Source organism: Anolis carolinensis, chromosome 3 (genome assembly GCF_035594765.1).
Source record: "Anolis carolinensis isolate JA03-04 chromosome 3, rAnoCar3.1.pri, whole genome shotgun sequence".
Classification (NCBI taxonomy): Eukaryota; Metazoa; Chordata; class Lepidosauria; order Squamata; family Dactyloidae; genus Anolis; species Anolis carolinensis.
In genome coordinates, this window is record NC_085843.1 from 220,714,115 (window position 1) to 220,735,284 (window position 21,170).

The 21,170-nt window shown below is 39.7% G+C and overlaps 1 protein-coding gene across 4 annotated transcripts in view; it reads right to left on the reverse strand.

Moving 5' to 3' along the window:
• dna2 (DNA replication helicase/nuclease 2) overlaps positions 1 to 20,901 on the reverse strand; it is a 35,304-nt gene extending 14,403 nt beyond the window's left edge. Inside the window, exons 1-10 of one of the 4 annotated variants that reach the window (XM_062976241.1) lie at positions 20,685 to 20,901; positions 17,686 to 17,859; positions 16,192 to 16,375; positions 14,037 to 14,179; positions 11,927 to 12,070; positions 9,453 to 9,666; positions 7,239 to 7,356; positions 2,920 to 3,085; positions 1,470 to 1,661; positions 1,041 to 1,271 (exon numbers count right to left, since the gene is read on the reverse strand). In XM_062976241.1, coding sequence (XP_062832311.1) covers positions 1,041 to 1,271; positions 1,470 to 1,661; positions 2,920 to 3,085; positions 7,239 to 7,356; positions 9,453 to 9,666; positions 11,927 to 12,070; positions 14,037 to 14,179; positions 16,192 to 16,375; positions 17,686 to 17,859; positions 20,685 to 20,827 — 1,709 coding nt within the window. In that variant the 5' untranslated portion in view covers positions 20,828 to 20,901. Of the gene's footprint in view, positions 1 to 1,040; positions 1,272 to 1,469; positions 1,662 to 2,919; positions 3,086 to 7,238; positions 7,357 to 9,452; positions 9,667 to 11,926; positions 12,071 to 14,036; positions 14,180 to 16,191; positions 16,376 to 17,432; positions 17,636 to 17,685; positions 17,860 to 20,684 lie in introns of those variants that run through there. The other 3 variants (XM_062976239.1, XM_062976240.1, XM_062976242.1) reach the window with 3 other exon arrangements.
• Positions 20,902 to 21,170: the final 269 nt, after the last annotated feature.

Genomic DNA, 21,170 nt, shown 5'->3' on the forward strand with positions numbered 1-21,170 from the left:
CCATGGATTCAGAGGAGCCACAGCATCACCCCTCCACCTGCCAACTATACAATGAAGCACTTCCCCTCTCCTGTAAATGTTCGCATTTTTTTCACATTTGTGAGAGTTCTCCTCCCCTAACACGGCAAATGTGGAATGCCAGTTGTATTTTTAATACCAATGGAAACTCATTGTGAAGGCTAAGGAAAAGGTTGGTGCATTTAATGAAAAATGCACCAACTTAGCCTCAAAAGGCAAGCACGGAAGAAAATGTATACAATAAAGGTCTATCAATGTCTCTGTGAACCAGACATGGACTATCTCTTTAGGTGTAGAGGATCCATTATCCCCCCTCGATCTTGAGGGCTTTGGGACTTCTTCTAACTTTGTTGCTGTGTGTGACCCTAAGGTGAACTTATCAAGGAATTTTCTGGCACGGTTTGTTCAGGAAGGGGATGCCTTGCTTTGCCTCGCCCTGAGCCTGAGAGTGTGACTTGCCCAAGGTCACCCAGTGGGTTTTTCCACGGTCAAGTGGGTATTTGAAACCTGCTCCTCAGAGTCATAATCTATCGCTCAAACACTACAGCACTCTGGGTCGTCAGTCCACTTTCAGCCTTTATTAGTCTAACTTCTTGCTTCTTTCTGGTTTTGTCACCTATCCCTCTTCACCTCCTGGTTTCTACTCAATCATGACAGATTTCAAATGGCTAAACCTCACTGGAAGGAAGAGGGGCTGACCAAGAGCAAGATGGATGGAGGGTATCTTTGAAGTGACTGGCTTGACCTTGAAGGAGCTGAGGGTGGCCAACAGGGAGCTCTGGCATGGGCTGGCCCATGAGGTCACGAAGAGTCGGAAACAAATAAACAACAACAACAATGAAGGGCTCGAATTTCTCCTTATGCTATTCCTGAAAGGCTATGTACACCAATATAATCAAACCGGCTACATGTGAAGAGATGGGTTTCCAATGCAGATAAATAACCAACAAAACATTTTCTCACAGGAGAAAGATTAAATTACCCTAATAACAAAAGCATTGAGCATTTTTGCACTATATTACCTATCTAATAAGCAGGAAATTTTGGTTCTGTTGACCTCTTGAACATAACCAGTTGACAAACCAAGTAAGGCAGTGTCTTCACTGCTCACAACGACTCTGTCTCCTACCATCAGAATTGTTACAGGTACAGAACCATTTTTACGCTGGAACCAGTGTAGATACTGTCCATCAGTCACCTCCTGAACACATTTCATTTGGACCATGCTTCCAATGCAGTCTCCATGCTTCTCTCTACAAAAATTAAGAACAGTAAAGCCTGTAAAACTTGCAGAAGTATGATAAACCATTGTGATTTATCCATTAGGGTGAAATGGTTGCAACTCTTTTTGGTTAACTTCTTAATGCAGCGTGTAGCAGTTCATTAGAAAATATAGCAATGTAAAACAAAGAGTATAAATAAACCACCCTAAAAAACCAGACAATGCTTACCTTTCTGCAGCAGACATCATCCATATATTTCTATGACCCTTCCTTCCATCTTTGCTCTCTGACTCTAAGGTCAGCATCAGATACCAGAGATGAAAATACTCCAAGTGAGACGGCTTCAGATGCTGGGTTTCTTTTTCAATAGCAGACACAACATCAGGAGGAATTAAGGCATTGCTCTGTTGCTCTACAGCCCTGAAAAAAACCAGTAATATTTCTCCTGAAAAATAGCTCATAATAGCAACTATAATTATAGATAATTTGTAACTAAGGCTCCTTCTACACTGCCATATAATCCAGTTCAAAGCAGACAATCTGGATTTTATATAGCAGTGTAGAAGATGGTCTATGTTTTTCCCCCATTAAAAATATTGCAGCATTTAGATTTAAAAATGCCCATGATAATGTCAGAGAAAGCCGTAAAAGACTCAGTGACATGTTTGAGTTCTTACACCTGTATAAAATCTAGTTCTTGTCCATTGCTTTTCCCAAACCTCATCTATACTGCCTTATAATGCAGATTATCAAAGCAGATAATCCACATCTGCTTTGAACTGGATTATCTGAGTCTATACTACCATACAATCTAGTTCAAAGCAGATAATCTGGATTTTATATGGCAGTGTAGAAGGGGCCCTAGATGTAATCAAGAGGCTTTGTCCTATTTGTGGGTCTAACCTTTTGATGCACTCCATTACAAAACCACAACTATATTTAAATCATTCTTTATGTTTCTACTTGTCGTGGATCATATCTGGGAAAATTAGAGCCAAAACAATGTGACATAGTACAAATGCAGAGCAGTATCACAATGAAGCCAGTGTGTATTCATTGTGGATTATTATTCACATTAGACAATGTTTTGATTCAAATCCATTATACTATTAACCTACAAAATGGCAAATTCCAAGGATGATTTTGAAATCCTTATGGAAGAAATCAATCAACTGTACCACATTTCACTTGATTTTTATTTCATACATTTTCACATCACACATGAACCAAGGCCTCAATGTGATAAAGAGCTTTATGCATGCACATTCCATAGAAACTGAACCTGAATAAAACTACGGGCCCTTCCACACAGCCATATAATACTACTACTACTACTACTATTACTACTACTAGTAATAATAATAATAATAATAATAATAATAATAATAATAATAATAAAAACAACATTATTTTTGTATCCCGTTTCCATCTCCCCGAAGGGACTTGGAGCGGCTCACATGGGGACAAGCCCAACAACACAAATTAATCCAGAATATTAGGGCAGATAGTCTACAATATCTGCTTTCCAATGGAATACTTGAGTCCACACTGCCAGATAATCCAGTTCAATGTGGATTTTATATAGCTGTGTGGAAAGGGCCTAAGATATCGGTCAGTTTGTATTGAGGTCAAGTTGTAAAGAGCCATTTATAAGCTAAGCTCTTTAAGGGGGATTTACCGGCTATAAAGCAGACAGTTCTGTTTCTGAGAGCAGCAGCGGCATGTCTGGCTGTCGCTAATCAATGGCGGCAAAGATGCAAGCTGTGTCTGCTGCCTTCCTGTGTCAGATTTACGTAGGCTATGAAGCAAATAGAAGGCCAACTGGTTTCTTAATTTAATGAGTTCTGTAGGAGGGAAAATAAAAACATGCCAAGATTGTTTTCCAAAGTTTAAGAAAGAAAACATAACAAAAATGTAGCTGCTTAGCCTGATCTAGCAATGGACAATATTTGAGGCCCCTTCTACACTGCCATAAAATCCAGATTATCAAAGCAAATAATACCATTATCTGCTCTGAACTGGATTATATGAATCTATACTGCCATATAATCCAGTTCAAAGCAAATAATCTGGATTTTATATAACAATGAAGAAGGGACCTCAGAAATATCAGCAACCAGAGAATAGTATATGTGCAGCAATTAAGGTCATGGATAGATATACCACATATTATCTAGTTTTACTTCAATCTGGATTTGATCTTGGTTTTAGGATAGAAGCCACCTCAGTTGCCCACAAACGTTACACCTATTACAGCAAACAGGGAGAGTATGATCCTATTGATTCTTCTGTACGTCACTACCGTTTCCTTCCAGACTAACTGTATGGGATGGGAACTATATTCCACCCCACCTGAAATATTCTAACAGGCAAAACTGAATTGAATTTGTGATTAAATTTCAGCTTTTATTCTGTTTGCTGGATCATGGATATGGTCTCATTTGATTCCTTGTATTTGCTTTTTGTCTTCACTTTGGCTATCAGTTCATTCCAATTTGAGACCCAGTTCCCCTATATGACATCCATTTATATACTTATTTTTTCTTTTCAATGATATAATCCTGGAGCATATAGCCGGCTAGATATTCGTATCATTTTTAATTTCCCATTATTTTGTATTCTTTTCATCCCAGCACAACCGTTGCTTATGCTGCTCCTATCATATATATTTTATAATATTTTCCTAATGTGTATTACAAATTTCAACTTCTATTTTCAGAGTAAAAAGTTTTTATTCAGCTGTTTTACCCCAGATATTTCTTCCATTTTACCCTTTATTTTCCTATGAAATGTTTGTATCTTTGTCACATTCTCACCAAAAATGCATAAAGGTTCCTGTTTCACCACATTTATGCCAATTAATCATAATTTAAAAAAATTAAGCTTTTGGATAGAATTTTTAATATGTCTTTTTGGAGAGATTGGCCACATTTTTCTTGACATTCCCTCCCCTTCTAGAAAAATACAGACAGCACTGGCAGCAGGAGAGATTGGTGTACAAGGGAGAATTCACTGCAAAGTTCATGCACACAACTTCCTTATGGACTACTCTGGGGTAAATTGACTGCATTGTCTGTTTCAATTAACCAGAACTGCTGCTTCATTTCCTTCCTGTTCTCTTTCAGGAAATTATGATCTCAAATAAACTTGCTATGAAAATCACAAGGAAAGCTTAGAGGTTTTGCACAATGCAAAAATAAGTCCTCATAGCTGAATGATAGGGGGAAAGGAAAAATGTTTTATTTGTATCTATGACTATTATATATTTACAGCACATGAAAAGTACCAAGAAAAGTTGATGTGCTTGATAAATTTTTATGCCTTCTGAGCACCACTCAGTGTAGAATCAACATCAATCTCCTTCCAAACATTGAGGCTGGGGAAGGGACAGGGGTCACTTCAATCATTTGCACTACAGGATTGAGGAAAAGCCTCAGAAATTATTTTGCCCACCAAAGCATGTCCCTCCAAGAAAATATTATCTTGATACAGTTTTCCCAAACCACAGCAACTTTCACCTTGCATTGCTGAAATGGAGTTTGGATGATTTTAAAAGTTCAACTGACTCAGAATATCGTATTTACTCAAATCTAGTGTGCCACTGAATCTAATCCGCACCTCAATTTTCAAAACCCTGAAACCAAAAAATTTATTTACTGTGAATGTAATATGCAATGGCAAAAACTGCACTCTTCGTAATTTGTGCATTACAGTTTCTTCTTTAAAAATAAAAAGTGTTGGATCACCAAATCTTCCACCAATGGAAAGTGACATCAGAGAATCAGGAAATCCTTGATGGGAAGAAAGGAAGGAAAGGAAGACAGGCGGAACTTGAAAGAGAGGGAAACTGGAAGGAGGGAAGATGGAAAGAAAAGAAAAAAAAGCAGGATGAGAAGGAAGAAAGGAGAAGATGGATGGAGAATAGAAACAAGGTAAGAAAAGAGGAAGAAAGTAAAGGAAGATAAAAGAAAGGAAAGAGGGAGGAAAAGATGGGAAGAAAGAAAAGGAAGAGGAAAGGAAGGAAAATAAGGGGGGGGGGGGAGAGAAGGGCCGAGCTTTAACACAACAGGTTAAACCACCAACTGTAGTAAATCTTGTCATCCAAAAGGTTGACAGTTAGAAGCCTGGGTCAGGGTGAGGTTCTGGCCTTTAGCCCAGCTTCCTCCAACCTAGCAGTTTGAAAGCAAAATGTAAGTAGATAAATAGGTACCGCTTAAAAGCAGGAGGTATTTAAGGCACCCATAAGGAAATGCCAGAAAAATGCCAGCAATTCAATCAAGGGGAAAAGTTTACAAACAAAAGCTCTTTGGCCGGGAGATGGGGGGACAACACCCACCCCCAGTCTCATGGCCGGAACCGAGCACAAGCCTCCAAGTTGCCGAAGATGAGAAATCCTATATATACTTTTATCTTGTACAATTGTCTATCTTGTTAGTGTATAAATGGCACTGAATATTTGCCACATATGTATGTTCTGTGATCTGCCCTGAGTCCTCTTCGGGATGAGAAGGGCAGAATATAAATACTGTAAATAAAAATAAAATAAATAAAAGGATGAGAGAGAGAAAGAAAAAGGATGAGAAGAAAAGAAGGCCATAAGAGAATGAAGAAAAGGAAGAGAGAAAGAGGATAGGAAGGAAAGGAAAAAGGAGAGATGGATGACAAGAAGATAGAAGGGAGGAAGGGAAGAAAAAAGGAAGAGGGAAGGGTGAAAGGGAGGGAGAGAGAAAGAAGGAAAGAAAGGAAAGAAAAGTAAGGGAGAGAAAGGTGGAAAAAACAGAAAGGCTAAAAAGTCTGGGTTGGCATGCACATGCACAGGAGGAAGCGGGAATGTGCGCCAGCCTCCATGTCTGCCCTATGACACAGATGCCCCCTTTGCATCCGCTTGCTGGGGCCCACCGCCTCCCCAGAGCCAGGGCCACCCCTACCAGTTCCATGCAGCCAGGCTGTGCCATCCCCTCCCTGCCTGCGCCACTCCAGGAGGGTGAAGGCAGCACGGAGCGGTGTGGGTGGCCTGGCTCTGGTGAGGCAGCGGGTCTTGGCAAGCGGATGCAACGCAGGCAAACGCTGGGAGCAGAGGAAGAAGAGGTAAAGGCGGCAGCAACCTGGGGTAGGCAGGGAGGCCGGCGTGTGCTCCCCCTACCTCTCCTGTGTTTGCACACTCACGCAATCCAAGCCTTCTCTTTATCATATTACTGCAATTTCCAACAGCTTTTGCCAACACAGGCAGTGATGAGGAATGAGGGAAATGCAGTACAATAACATCTGAAGGGATGCATGATCCCCACTTTGACCTAGAATGATGGTACCTGAACGACTGCCTTCTCCTACATCAGTTGTTCCCAACCTTTTTTTGACCAGGGACCACTCTCTAACATTAGTACCAAAAGGATTACAAATTAGTTTTTGGTCAACTTTAGATTCAGTTTGATTATTTGGGGTGCTGATTCAGAAAATTGCATTGGATAGACCATATTAGCTCTAGTTTCTGATACAGAACATATGCCATCCAGTGGTCGCCATCTGCTCACCCAAGGAAAACCATATTTAATAAAGAGAGCTGATGTGGTCTATCCAATGCAATTTTCTGAATCAGCACCCCAAATTACCCCAGGAACAGGCCTAAAAACAAAGGTGCCACATGGAACACCACATGGAACGGTTCCGCTCAGGGGGAGGGAGGATGACTTGCAGCTCCCTTCACTTCCAGAAAATTGGCAGACTGCAACCAAGAGACTCTTTGCAGCAGCAGAACCCAGCTTCTGAACTGCTCGATTGAAATATCTTTCTTTTCAATGCCAAGTGACTACCTATTTTTTCTGCTCTCTACCACTTATTTCTGCCTCTACTTCTCTTTTTCTCCTTGCTTTATACATTTTAGTATAGAATTGTATTTTTGATACCAATGTCGGACACCTTGAAGGCTGTATAGCTAAAGGATGGCAGGAAACATTATACATATATCTTTACAAAAGGAGTTTTGCATGCCCAAGTCACCTCTTCGATCCATACGATTTCCAGGAACAGGAAACATATTACCAGTTTTAAGATAAAGAAGAAGCCCAGCTTCAGGGTCTGCTCTTTTTCCTTGGCACAAAAGAGAGTACAAAACTACCTGAAAGGACATTTTAAAATATTAAAGTATAGTATAGTAAGGAAAATGAATAAATTTGCACTCTTTTTCTTAAAAACACTGCAATACATCAGTCACTAATGTATATATAAACTATATTGCTAACAGGTTGCCACAAAAGATTTTCACAAATACACAGAAATACAATTATGACACACTCTGTTTTGGGAGATTGCTACCCACTTTGCTCTTGTCCGCTTTAAGGAACTTTGTTAGTTGATTTTGTGTGGTTTTTATTCCTGGTATGTTGGGCTTCATGACAAGAGAGAGGGAAAGAGAGCAAGAAGGAGGCTGGAATGAGTACAGTTAGAAGAAAAGGATATTTCTGCCTCTTCACTTTGTGCTTTCTTACCACAAATTTGGGTTTCTATCATTTTAAAGTTGATCTTTCTTTTTTATTGCTCCATGTGAATGTACATTTATCAATTATTTGATAGGGTTGTTGTGTGTTTTTCAGGCTGTATGGCCATGTTCCAGAAGTATTCTCTCCTGACGTTTCGCCCACATCTATGGCAGGCATCCTCAGACGTTGTAAGGTACCTCACAACCTCTGAGGATGCCTGCCATAGATGTGGGCGAAATGTCAGGAGAGAATACTTCTGGAACATGGCCATACAGCCCGAAAAACACACATCAACCCTGTGATTCCGGCCATGGAAGCCTTCATTAGTTGATATTTATAAATAACATTTTCTTATTTAAAACACATAACAAAAAAAATTGGAAAGAGGTTTTGGGGGGACGGAAGAGATTCATAGCAGTTCACTGAGAAAATTCACTTTGAGATAAGAGCATTTTGAATTAAGAGCTCAGTCATGGAATGAAATAAACTTTTAAGTCAATATTACTGTATTTTATGACACGCAATCTAGAAGTTAGCAAAAGGTGAATTACAGCAAATAAATGCCTGTCTCTTATCCCCATTAGCATGCAAAAACAGCCACCTAATCAAGGCTGCTAAACATCTGCACTATCCAAGTCACTTGGGAGACAAAACTAGATTATCCCTGAGAATGTTGCATAGGCCAGAAGAAGTCTGACCTCAATTGCCAGAATCAGCAGGATCCAAAAATAGTTTCTGGGACAAGGGATTCAATACTGCATTTAAGACAAATCTTTCATGGAAGATGCATTCACCTCCACACTGAGTGTGCCTGCAGGGCTCCCATACTTAACTAGCTGGGACCTCCAGCATCATCCTACAACTGCCTTGTTATAGACAGTTAAAACATAGGTTCTGCAGGGATTCAACCAAACATAGCTTGACAATATTTGAAGACGAAAAAACAACTATGGACAAATCTTTGATTTTGCTATGTGCCTAGCCTAGCCCCACACTGATGTACACTGCTGTAGCCTTCTACTATTTCACAGGTCCTCAGGGTCTCCGTGGCATCCATTTCAGTTGTTGACCACTTTATATATGGGATGCCATTTTGCTATACCATTGCATACAACACTATGTAACATGATTTTTTTCCTAATTGGTTCTACCATAAAAACATGAGAAAGGTTTATTAAACTGCAAAAACTTTGTTTTTATGGGACATCTTGCAGCACATTTTGCTATAGCTTTTCAATGAATATCTTGTAGGTCTCAAGCCATTCAACATAGTTTTTAGTAGCCACAAGAAAATGAAGTTTCTGGAGTATAACAACTACTCCCAAAGTAAGGACCACACCATTTAACAGGAAATAATACTTTCCAACCAGGAACAGATTTCTTCTTTCAAATTTTGTTACCTAGTGTAATGTAATGGTTCTCAGCCTGGGGTCCTCAGAAGTTTTTGGCATACAACTCCCAGAAATCGCAGTCTGTTTACCAGCTGTTAGGATTTCTGGAAGTTGAAGGCCAAAACCATCTGGGAACACCAGATTGAGAACACTAGAATCGAACAAGCCACTGGATTTTTGTATCCATAGGAGTGTCCTTGAAGTAAATTCCAGGGGCTACCGAAGGCCCATCCTATATTCCTATATCTTAAAAGTAATTTCCCAGGCTCTCTTATATATTTAATCACTTTTCAACTTTCTTTAAAATTAGAGTACTATAATTCCACAAAGGTTGTTATTAGTACCTGACTCCTGTGCTCTATTGAGTTAGATTCCTTGCCACTTTTAAGCTCCAATGGCATTATCTTGGACTGAGTTTTAGATCTGTGGTGAATTGTTACTCCAACCGTAACATCAATTTTGCCCTTTAAGCCAAACCGAGGACACCAGATATTTTCCTCCACATCCAGTATTTCCGTAACTTTGAGATTGCAAAAGGAGTCATCTTCATTTCTTGGTCTATCAAAGAACAAATAAGACATGTTAACTTGTATCTTTATAGAAAACAAAAGCTATCTTCTCAAAATAAGTGTTGGATGAAGAGGCAAAGCACACTAATTTATTGAAAGCACATTTCTATATTTTTAATGAAAGCTGAAATAAAATCATATTAATTTTAAGATGTTGCTTCTGAACAATGTAAACTGTTATTTATCTTTTAGGTAAAAAAAAAAGATTTTACTCCCAAACAGCAGAACATGTTACACAAAATCAGCAAACCTTTAACAGACTATATAAGGCTGGTGATGACAGAAACTAGCTATATCATGTATAGAAAAAAGAAAGAGAGGAGACTGAAAATACATGGATTCAAATACTATAATTTAGTTATAGTATACTATAACTCATGTTAAGTTTCAATATGATATTAGGTCATATTATTTTCATATGTTGGGTTTTCCAGGATTTTAGGTCAGAATCTGCTTGTTTTATGGAGGCATTGAATGTTTGCCGTTGTATGCTGGAATCCACCTTGAGTCCCCTTGGAGAGATAGGTGGAATACAAAGTGAAAAATTACACAAAAGATCAAGAACTGTTCAAAATGATGATTTGAGCAGGACAAGATGTAATAACTTGAGGATGGAAAAACAAAAAAAAATGGACTATAGAAAACTGGAATAACTATATTTATGATCAGGTCCAATCTGAAACCATAGCATATGTAATTAGGGAGGATACACAGACTAAAACAGAAAAAATGAAAAATAAATGAAAGCCAATGTAAATATTGTACCGTAATTAAGGAAAGTGTGTGCATGGTTAAAGATAAAGATATCGGGTAAATATATAGTCGGAGGGAAGGGTGAGAATGAGGAGTACTAACAATTTTTAAAATGTCATCGAAGGATATATTAAAAAGGTGCAGACAAAAGAAATTTTACATAAGATGAAGTGTGTACACGTATGAGCACCAACCAAGTTGTTGTAATGTTGAAACAATAAAAAATATTGTGAAAAACTATATGCAATTAGCTGGTCAGGGGAGCCTCTCATAGAATGAAACCACTTACTCATAACCACTACGGCAGAGCTTTCCAAAATGTATGTTGCAATACATTAGTGTGTCAGCTGCAGTGTGTATGTGTGTCGCATAAACGTAACAATGACAAAAATCTTGGAAATATGTATATCATCTTACAAATCATATATTTAAAATAGGAAAAGGTAAAGGTAAAGGTTTTTCCCTGACATTAAGTCTAGTTATGCCTGACTATGGGGGTTGGTGCTCATCTCCATTTCTAAGCTGAAGAGCCGGTATTGTCCGCAGATGCCTCCAAGGTCATGTGGTTGGCATGACTGTATGGAGCCTTCCCGCTGGAGCGGTATCTATTCATCTACTCACATTTGCATGTTTCCAAACTGCTAGGTTGGTAGACGCTGGGGCTAATAGCAGGAGCTCACTCTGCTCCCCCATTTGAACCGCCGACCTTTCGGTCAGCAAGTTGAGCAGCTCAGTAGTTTAATCAGCTTTGAGATATGTTGTGTCCCCATACATTCCGTGATTACAATTTATGTATATATCTGTATCTCTTTTAAGGGGTTAGTTTAACCTCCGGTTGGCCAGTAAAAATCAATGAAATGATGCATGTGTAAAAAGTGTGTCATCAACATGAAATGTTTGGAAAGCTCTGCACTAAGATATTGGGAATAAAAAATCACCAGAGCTAGCATAGAAGTAATTTGAGAGTAAAAGGAAATTTTAAAAGTCAAGAATTAAATGAAATACTGGACAGGATTCCTCACTGAGCACCACTATCAGCCAAAGGAAGATTTTTATTATTATTATTATTATTATTATTATTATTATTATTATTATTATTATTATTATTATGTTAATTCGACCTTCCCTCTCCTGTCTCCCAAGAAAACTGATCTGGAACATCAAGAGACCCCTTGGGAATCATGTATGGGTCTGTGCTTAAGGTATCTAGCAAAAATATGTCTACCCTTTTACATAACCCATCTGCCAAGGGGAAGCTTTTGGCATATCATAGTTTGTTCCATTCATGGAAGATCAAGCCTAGGACCAACCTAGGATAATTCTTTAAAGTTCTTTAAAGTGGCTGAGAATATCCAAAAGGATAATGGTTAGACTGTCCATCATAATGCAAGAAGTTGTATATTGTTTGCTTTATCCTTTCAGGTGTAAGATTTTGAAACAGCTATACATACAGTTCCAGTAAAGCCACAACAACATATTGTGTTACAATTACTCACAATTTTAGCTGCAGGTTATGCTGAAAATTATGCTGGTTTGCATGATGGTTTGTGTACATGAACTCTTCTGCCCATTTAGTAAAGGATGGAAAATATTCCTGTATTTCCTCCATTACATCATTTTGGTTCAGATTTAACTGATACCTTTGGGAATCAGAGGACAAAAGAACATCAAATGCTTTAAAGTCAAGAAGAGAATAAAAAAGGCAACAGGAAAACAGTGCAAAGTATTTCTAAAGTACAATGCTCTTGCATACCCATTTATTTGCATATACACATACATAAGAAGTCAGCAACGCCATCAGCCAACAAAAAAATAACAATGGGACCCCTGCTGAAATCTTCAAAGGGTAAACCTAAGCTGACACAACTCCACCAGCTCATTGAAAAAGTGTGGGTGACGGAGAAAATTCCAGCAGACTTCAAGGATGCCACCATCATCACCCTTTTCAAAAAAAAGGGGACAGAACAGACTGCAGAAATTATCGAGGTATCTCCCTTCTATCCTCCATTGAGAAAATCCTCGCAAGAATCCTTGCAAACCACCTTCTACCTGTCTCAGAAGACACCTTCCCAAAATCCTGGAACAGCTTCCACCCCTCCAGAGAAAAAGTGGGCATGATCTTCAGTGCACAACAGCTTCAAGAAAAATGCAGGTAACAAAATCAACTTCTCCACATGGCATTCATTGACCTTGCAAAAGCATTTGCCACAGTGAATTGTAGTGCTCTCTGGACCATCCTCCAAAAAATCGGATGCCCTAACAAATTTTTGAACATCCTGCAACTCCTCCACGTTGACATGATCGCAACAGTCTTGGACAGCAATGGCTCCCAAAGTGACCCATTTCAGGTGGAATCAGGTGTCAAAGAGGGATGTGTTATTGCCCCAACCTTATTTTCCATCTTCATCACTATGATAGTTCATCTTGTTGATGAGAAGCTTCCCACCAGAGTAGAAATCATCTATTGGACAGATGGCAAGCTATTTAACCTCAGCAGACTGAAAGCCAAAACCAAGTTCACAATATCTGTTATAAACTCCAATATGCCGATGAAAACGTAGTCTGTGCGCATTCAGAAAAAGACCTGCAAGTCACTCTAAACATGTTTGCGGAAGCATACAAAAAGCTCCGCCTCTCATTGAATATCAAGAAAACCAAAGTGCTCTTCCAGTAGTCACCAACCAATCCCTCTGCAATGCCAGAAATATAGCTTAATGGTGTAATGTTAGAAAATGTTGACCATTTCCACTACCTTGGCAGCCACCTCTCCACAAAAGTCAACATTGACACTGAAATACAACACCACCTGAGCTCTGCGAATAAAGTAGAGAATGTTTAAGGATCGGGACATCGATAGGGATACCAAGGTGCTTGTTTATAAAGCTATTGTCCTCCCAATTCTGTTATACATCTGCAAAACATGGACTGTCTACAGACATCACACTCAACTCCTGGAACGATTCCATTAGTGTTGCCTCCAAAGAATCCTGCAAATCTCTTGGGAAGACAGGCAGACAAATGTCAGCGTGCTGGAAGAAGCAGAGACCACCAGCACTGAAGTGATGCTCCTACGCCAGCACCTCTGCTGGACTGGCCACATTGTCTGAATGCTTGATCACTGTCCCTCAAAACAGATACTATACAGGAAAAGAGATTTAAAGATGGGCTTAAAGCTAACCTCATAAACTGTGGCACAGACACCGAAAACTGGGAAGCCCTGGCCCTTGAGCGCTCTAGCTGGACCAGCAGTGCTGTGGAATTTGAAGAAGTGTGAATGGAGGGTAAAAGGAAGAAATGTGCCAAGAGGAAGGTGCATCAAGCCAATCCTTTGGGATTGCCTTCCACCTGGAAACCGATGTCCTCATTGTGGAAGAACATGCGGATCAAGAATAGGGCTCCACAGTCACCTATGTATCCACCGCCAGGACACCACACCTGGAAGACAATCATACTCGGACAACGAGGGGTTGCCTAAGTAATACAATGAAAGGTTTTACTATAATCTATCAAGTGCAGTCATTAAACAATAAAGAAATAAAAATTAGGCCTTTGCAGAACCATGTATACCTTCCTCTGTCATTTACTCTTCTTACAGGTAGCACTTACAGCTCTTTTAGGTACTCTGGTCCCTGAAGAACTGAGAAGGCAATTTCATTCAGTTTCTCTTGAGTAAAATTCATTCCTGCTTTTTGGAAAATTTCATGCAGAAGGGTACCTATCAACATTGCACGTGAACCAGACTCACATTTCTGTAAAATAAAATAATCAGCCCAAAGGCCAAAAAAATTCAAATGAACATTTGTGCATAATGGATCAGTCAAGACAACATGTTTATACAATACGATTAGTTTATTTTCCTTCCTCCCCAAACAAACAATGAGGATGTAATCCTAAACACACATTTATTATGGAATACATCCTTTAAACACAGTGCATAGAACTCTACTGTAAACAAGCAAGGAATATTAAGTAAGTTAAATACACAACAATCTCAATATTACACCAACTGTCTTAAATTACTAGTAATGAGCAATGTGTCATTTGTGAAGATAAGCTCCCCAATGTTTTGTTTCTTATTATAGCTACAGCCACTATGCACTTATGCGGATGATTAGGAAATAACACATCGCATGCCTTTATCATAGAAAACAATGTATTTAGCATTGATTGACAACTCTGTAAAATAATAAACCAACAGGAGAAAATGTTAATTTTGTCTAGAAAAAAAGGAATCAGCCACCAAAAGCATCTCTTTGCATATCCTCATAAATTTCCCAATAATAATAATAAATGGCAATGTTAAGAGTCATTAGTAATTATTATAATAAATTCTGAACAAATCTCAGAATATCTCATACTCTAATGTGTATTTCAGGTCAAAACTAGAAACAAGGAAATAAGAAAAAACATGAATACTGAGGACTATAGTAACATGTTCTTGCTGAAAAATCTGTATCAGAAAACAATATCCCACAAATAGAACCAGCTACAGATTTTGAAGATTATTTTATTAATTAATTTGGGACATTTCTATATTGCCTTTCTCCAAGGACTCAAGATGGTTTACAACCATAGCTAAAACATAATATAAAATAGTCCATTAAGATAATCCGAAGTCAGTCCATATTGGACGTAAAACTGTCAAAATGAATTAAACAGGGAGGTAAAATATGATATAAAGTGCAAGTCCTAGGCTTCTGTCATCATTAGTTAAAAGCTATTCCATACAGGAAAGTTTTCAAATTTTTCCTAAAGGCCAAGAGGGTGGGGGCAGCTCTTACCGCTTTTGGCAAGGTGTTCCAAAGTTTTGGTGTCACATTCAAGAATGTGCCAACTTTAGTCAATTTTAAGTGATGGTGCCCCTGAGCTATGTGGAGAGGAGCATTTCATGACTTGATCTTAATAACCTACCCGGCTTGTATGGTAGAACACGATGTCTCAAGTGTCCTGGACTGAAACCATGTAGGGCTTTATAGGCTAAAACCAGCACCTTAAATTGAGCCTGGAAGGCAATTGAGAGCCAATGGAGCTGTCCCATCAGGGGGGTGGCGTGCTTTCTGGAATCAGCTCCAATGAGCAGTCTAGCTGCCATAGGCTGGACCAATTGCAGTTTCTAGACACTTTTAAAGGACAGTCCCACAAAGAGCTCATTGCAGTAGTTCCAACAAAATGTAACCAGTGCATGTACTACCATGGACAAATCAGATTATTCCTCTTAACATAAAGATTTTAGTATTATAAAGGGACGACAGATCGCTGCTAGTAATAAGAAATGCAGAAATGCAGGATTAATGCAGTCTGACCACGCTTTAACTGCCATGGCTCAGCAGTATGGAAGCATGAGAGTTATAGATTTACAAGGTCTTTAGCCTGCTCTGCCAAAGGTTGCTGGTGCCTCACCAAATTATAAATCCTACAATTCCATAGCATTGAGCCATGGCAGTTAAAGTGATGTCAAATGGCATTAATTTTATAGCATGGGAGTGATGAAGCTGATTAAACCTATCTTTGTTTTCAATACCTGTCAGTCATGATGATCAAGAAAACGATAAACATACATAAGTGAAGAATTTGGAGTCTATTAATATAACACTATTACATATGAAATAACCGTAAGACTATGTGATATCCAAAGCATGTTAAGAGAAGCCCTACTCAATGAGCTAATGAACACTTTTGTCCAAGCTAGATTGTGCTTTAGGTAATATTTGGATCAAAGAACTTATAAATCAAGTCATGCTTAATATTTTCTCCCACTTACTCTGAACTTTTCACTCAGTATAGCCCTCCTCATACATCGAATGCTATTTGATACCGTAGTGCCAGAAAGTAGTATATCTGGATATAAGATTAAGTATCCAGACTCTGCATCTATTACCCAGACACCAGAACTGCACTCTCCTTCTAGATGAATGATGTCCCCAGGCTGTACTGGAATAGAAACCCTAAAAAACACATAACGTTAAATTACAAGGTTTTCTAAAATCAAAGGAAAAAGTACTTCAGTACAACTTAACAACACAACTTATGGAGAAAAGGAAAGAATGTAGTCAAAGTCTCCAATGAAAGACATATACAGGCAGTCCCAAAGTTACGAACAAGATCAGTTCTTGTTCTTAAGTTGAATTTGTTTGTAAGTCAGAATAGGTACATTTTAAAGTGTAACTCCAGTCAAAAATATACATATATTAGCTTTGGATAGCATAGGGATGGGTTAACACCTCCATGGTGTTTGTTTTGCTGTTTGTGTCCCTGTTCAGTCTGTGTCCCTGTTCAGAAGATTTCACCGTACTTTCTGTCCCTGTAGTAAGATTTTGAAAAATGTGACTTGTGGAAACAAGGATTGGTGATAAAGCTTCAGTGGAGATACCTTTTCCCCATAACTCTTTCAGGAGTGAATTTCCCTTCTGAGGGATAGATTTATCCGACTTCCTGTTGTCTCACCCCCATCCTTAACTATGCTAGTCAGATATTTGTAATTCAGGGACTGCTGGTACTGGATTTTCAGGGCCTCACTGTGACCCCTATGGAAACGCAGTGAAAATGAAAGGACTGAGAATATGACACACAGTTGAGTTGAAGGAGATGGAAACAAAGCTGTGGATCTTTGCACAATGGAATAGTGACCAGAAATACATCATTCAAACCACCAAGAATCAAAGCTCATAAACAACTACACAGGACTGGTTTTTTTGGATAAAACATTCAAGTGGCAAAAATTTAGATTGACTGTTCAAACCAGGTTCACTTGGAACTAACTGCTATCTTCTTTCACAGAGCTGGCCAAAATGTGGTCCTATCGCTCCACATAACTGAAGGCTATTCCTGTGGCCTCAAGGCCCTTAATGCCTTTGGGATCCCTGATCTATGGCAGGCATCCTCAGAGGTTGTGAGGTATATTTGAAAACTAAGCAAGGGAAATTTATATATCTGTGGAAAGTTCAGGGTGGGAGAAAGAACTCTTGTCTCTTAGAGGCCAGTGTGAATATTGTAATTAATCACCTTGATTGGCATTAATTGCCTTGCCAGCTTCATGGCCTGGCTTCTTCCTGACTAGGGGAATCCTTTGTTCGGAGGTGTTAGCTGCCCCTGATTGATTCATGCCTGGAATTCCTGTTTTCAGAGTGTTGTTCCTTAATTACTTGGAAAGAAACATTTTGACACAAAAAACAAGTTTTTCCAGTACCATGACAGACACCTTAAAGCACAGAATCCCCAACAAACAAGATGCCAACTATATTTATGCAGCTGTTACCAGTCGTTCCGAAGGATACACAGCTCTGTATCCAAGCCATCAAGCAGAGAAGAGGCTGTAATGGTCAGGTGCTTCTCCACATCACCCTTTTCCTGTACTTGCAGTATGCAGTATCTGTTGTTCAAACCCTTGTTGAGCATAGTATCAGGGAAGCCAACCATTCTCTCTGGAAATCTAAAATAATAGTTATACCATAATTACACTATATAGTTACAATAATTACACTATGTAACGAAATTTGAAAAATCTGTGCCTGGTTTGAAAGTGACATTTCCTGTTTAATTGTTACTTTGAAAATAGTTGTTATACTCCAGAAACTTTTTTTTGTAGCTGCCACAAACTATGTTGAATCGGTTAAGATTCGATGAAAAATTCATAGCCAAATGTACTGCAGGATATCCTGCAAAAACCAACTTTTTTGCAGTTCAATAAACATTTTCCATGTTTTTATGATACAATCAATTAGGAAATGATACTTATAACCCAGGGACAAAAATGTTGTTACATATTCAATCACACCGTCTTGTGTGAATATTAGTGGATAAGTCTATGAATTTCACTGTATGAAAAACAAACAAAAGTTTGAAGGACAGAACTAAATTAACGTTATATTTCCTCCCTTGATTTCTCTTTTACGTTCATGGCCTGTCTTTCATCCAGATGCTAAATATCTCTTCAAGTTTACCTGTACCAAGTTTCTGTGTGCCAATTTTGGTTCAATTCCATTGTTGGTGGAATTCAGAATGCTCTTTGACTGTAGGTGAACTGTAAATCCCAGCATCTACAACTCCCAAATGTCAAGATCTATTTCCCCCAAACTCCACCAGTGTTCACATTTGGACATATTAAGTATTCGTGCCAAGTTTGGTCCAGTTCCATCATTGTTTGAAATCCATGGTGCTCTCTGGATGTAGGTGAACTACAACTCCCAAACTCAAGGTCAATGCCCACTAAACCCATCCAGTATTTTCTGTTAGCCATGGGAGCTCTGTGTGCAAAGTTTGGTTCAATTCTATCATTGATGGAGTTCCAAATGATGTTTGATTGTAGGTTAGCGATACATCCCAGCAACTACAATTCCCAAATAACAAAATCAATCCCCCTCCCTGCAAACCCACCAACATTCAAATTTGGGCGTATTGGGTATTTATGCTAAATTTGCCCCAGTGAATAAGAATACATCCTGCATATCAGATATGATTCATAACAATAGCAAAATTACAGTTATAAAGTAGCAACAAAAATGATTTTATGGTTGAGGGTCACCACAACATGAAGAACTGTATTAAGGGGTCATGGTATTAGGAAGGTTGAGAACCACTTGTCTAGATCCAGGGAAGTCATGCTACCCCTCTATTCTGCCTTGGTCAGACCACACCTGGAATACTACGTCCCATTCTGGGCACCGTAATATAAGGGAGATGTTGACAAGCTGGAATGTGTCCAGAGGAGGGCAACCAAAATGATCAACGGCCTGGAGAACAAGCCCTATGAGGAGTAGCTTAAAGAGCTGGGCATGTTTAGCCTGCAGAAGAGAAGGCAAAGAGGAGACATGATGAGGGCTATATATAAATATGTGAGGGGAAGTCATAGGGAGGAGGGAGCATGCTTGTTTTCTACTGCCCTGGAGACTAGGACGCAGAACAATGGCTTCAAACTACAGGAGATTCCACCTGAACATTAGGAAGAACTTCCTCACTGTGAGAGCTGTTGAGCAGTGGAACTCTCTGCCTTGGAGTGTGGTGGCAGCTCCTTCCTTGAAAGCTTTTAAGCAGAGGCTGGATGGCCATCTGTCAGGGGTGCTTTGAATGCGATTCTCCTGCTTCTAGGCAGGGGGTTGGACTGGATGGCCCATGAGGTCTCTTCCAACTCTATGATCCTGTATCTTTAATGGTTGGGTAGAATCTTTGTATGAATCAGCACAGTCTCTAGGATCAACAGGGGAGACCCTTCTCTCGGTCCCGCTTCAGATCCAACCTATCTTCGAGACCGCATCTCTTTCTATAAACCAGCACAGGCTTTAAGATCTACCAGGGAGGCCCTCCTATCAGTCCCACCTCCATCTCAAGTGCAGTTGGTAGGGACGAGGGAGAAGGCCTTCTCTGTTGTGGCTCGCCGACTCTGGAATACCCTCCCAAAAGAGATTAGATTAGCCCCCGCTCTTCAATCCTTCCGTTCCAGCCTGAAAACATGGATGTTCACACAGGCCTTTGACCTCGAGTAGGCTTAATGGGCCCATGCGAAGTTGACACTTGGCACTTTCTGAATTGATAGCTGCTAGTTTTATTTACTGATGTTTTAAAAATTGTATTATTTTGACATTTATGTTATATGTGTTACAGGGGTTGTTGTTATAATTTTTTGTGACTTGTTTATACTTATGTGCCATTTTTTATTTGCTGTATGTTATATGTGCACCTTTGAGTGCTTTTGTAAGCTGCCCCGAGTCCCTTCTGGGAGATGGTGGCGGGATATAATAAATATTATTATTATTAATAATATTAATGTTAAGGGGCAACATCTGCTGCCGCTGGATCTGCACTGTTCAGCCGTGGAACTCTCTGTGGTGGAGGCTCCTTCTTTGGAGGCTTTTAAGCAGAGACTGGATGGCCATCTGTGTGGGGGGGGGGGCTTTGAATGCAATTTTCCTGCTTCTTGGCAGGGGGTTGGACTGCATGGCCATGAGGTCTCTTCCAACTCTATGATTCTATGGTAACTTCAAGGCCTTGTTGAGATCTCCTGCCAGATCAGGAGACACTCTCCTCAAAAGTCATCTCTGGGGGGAAAGTTTCAGCCCTGCACATAATTTTTTTCTGTCTATGGGCCTGCCAGAATTTAATCCCAGATGGTCTGCTTTGAACTGGATTATAGGAGTCTACACTGCCAGATAATCCGGGATCAGATCCTGGGATATAAAGCAGTGTGGGTCTCCTTTAAAAAATACATGCTGAGGCCTCTGCTCTTTGAAACCGCGCGCTGTCCTCATTGGAGGGATGTACCTGAACAAGTGAGGAGCCGCCTCCTTCTCCTCCTCCTCCTCGAAGAAGCTTCTTTCCATCAGTTCCTCCAGCAGCGCTTCGTCCAGCTCTGCCCCCCTCTTTTCCCCTTCTCCGGCTTCCTCTTCCTCGGCCCACGCCGCCATCTCCAAAGCAACAAGGAGCAAAATGAGGACCTTGGGCCCCTCATGCCGGAGCCCCCTACACTACGCATGCGCAAAAGTCGCGCTGGCCAATCAGGCACCAAAGGCGGGGCTCTCTTTTCAAAACCGAGTCTCTCTTTTCAGTTCGCGCTTCCAATCCGTTCGCGCTTCCCTTTTTGGCCAAGCCTTGCAAGCGCGTTTCGCTCCTTTAACGCTAACTTCAAGGGGAGTGATTTTGTCGGAGGGCAAAAAAAATTTTTTTTTCATCCATGAAATTTAACATCTGGCTAGCAGTACTAAAAAAAACAAACTCCAAAATCCAGAACAGTAATACAGAACAACACTA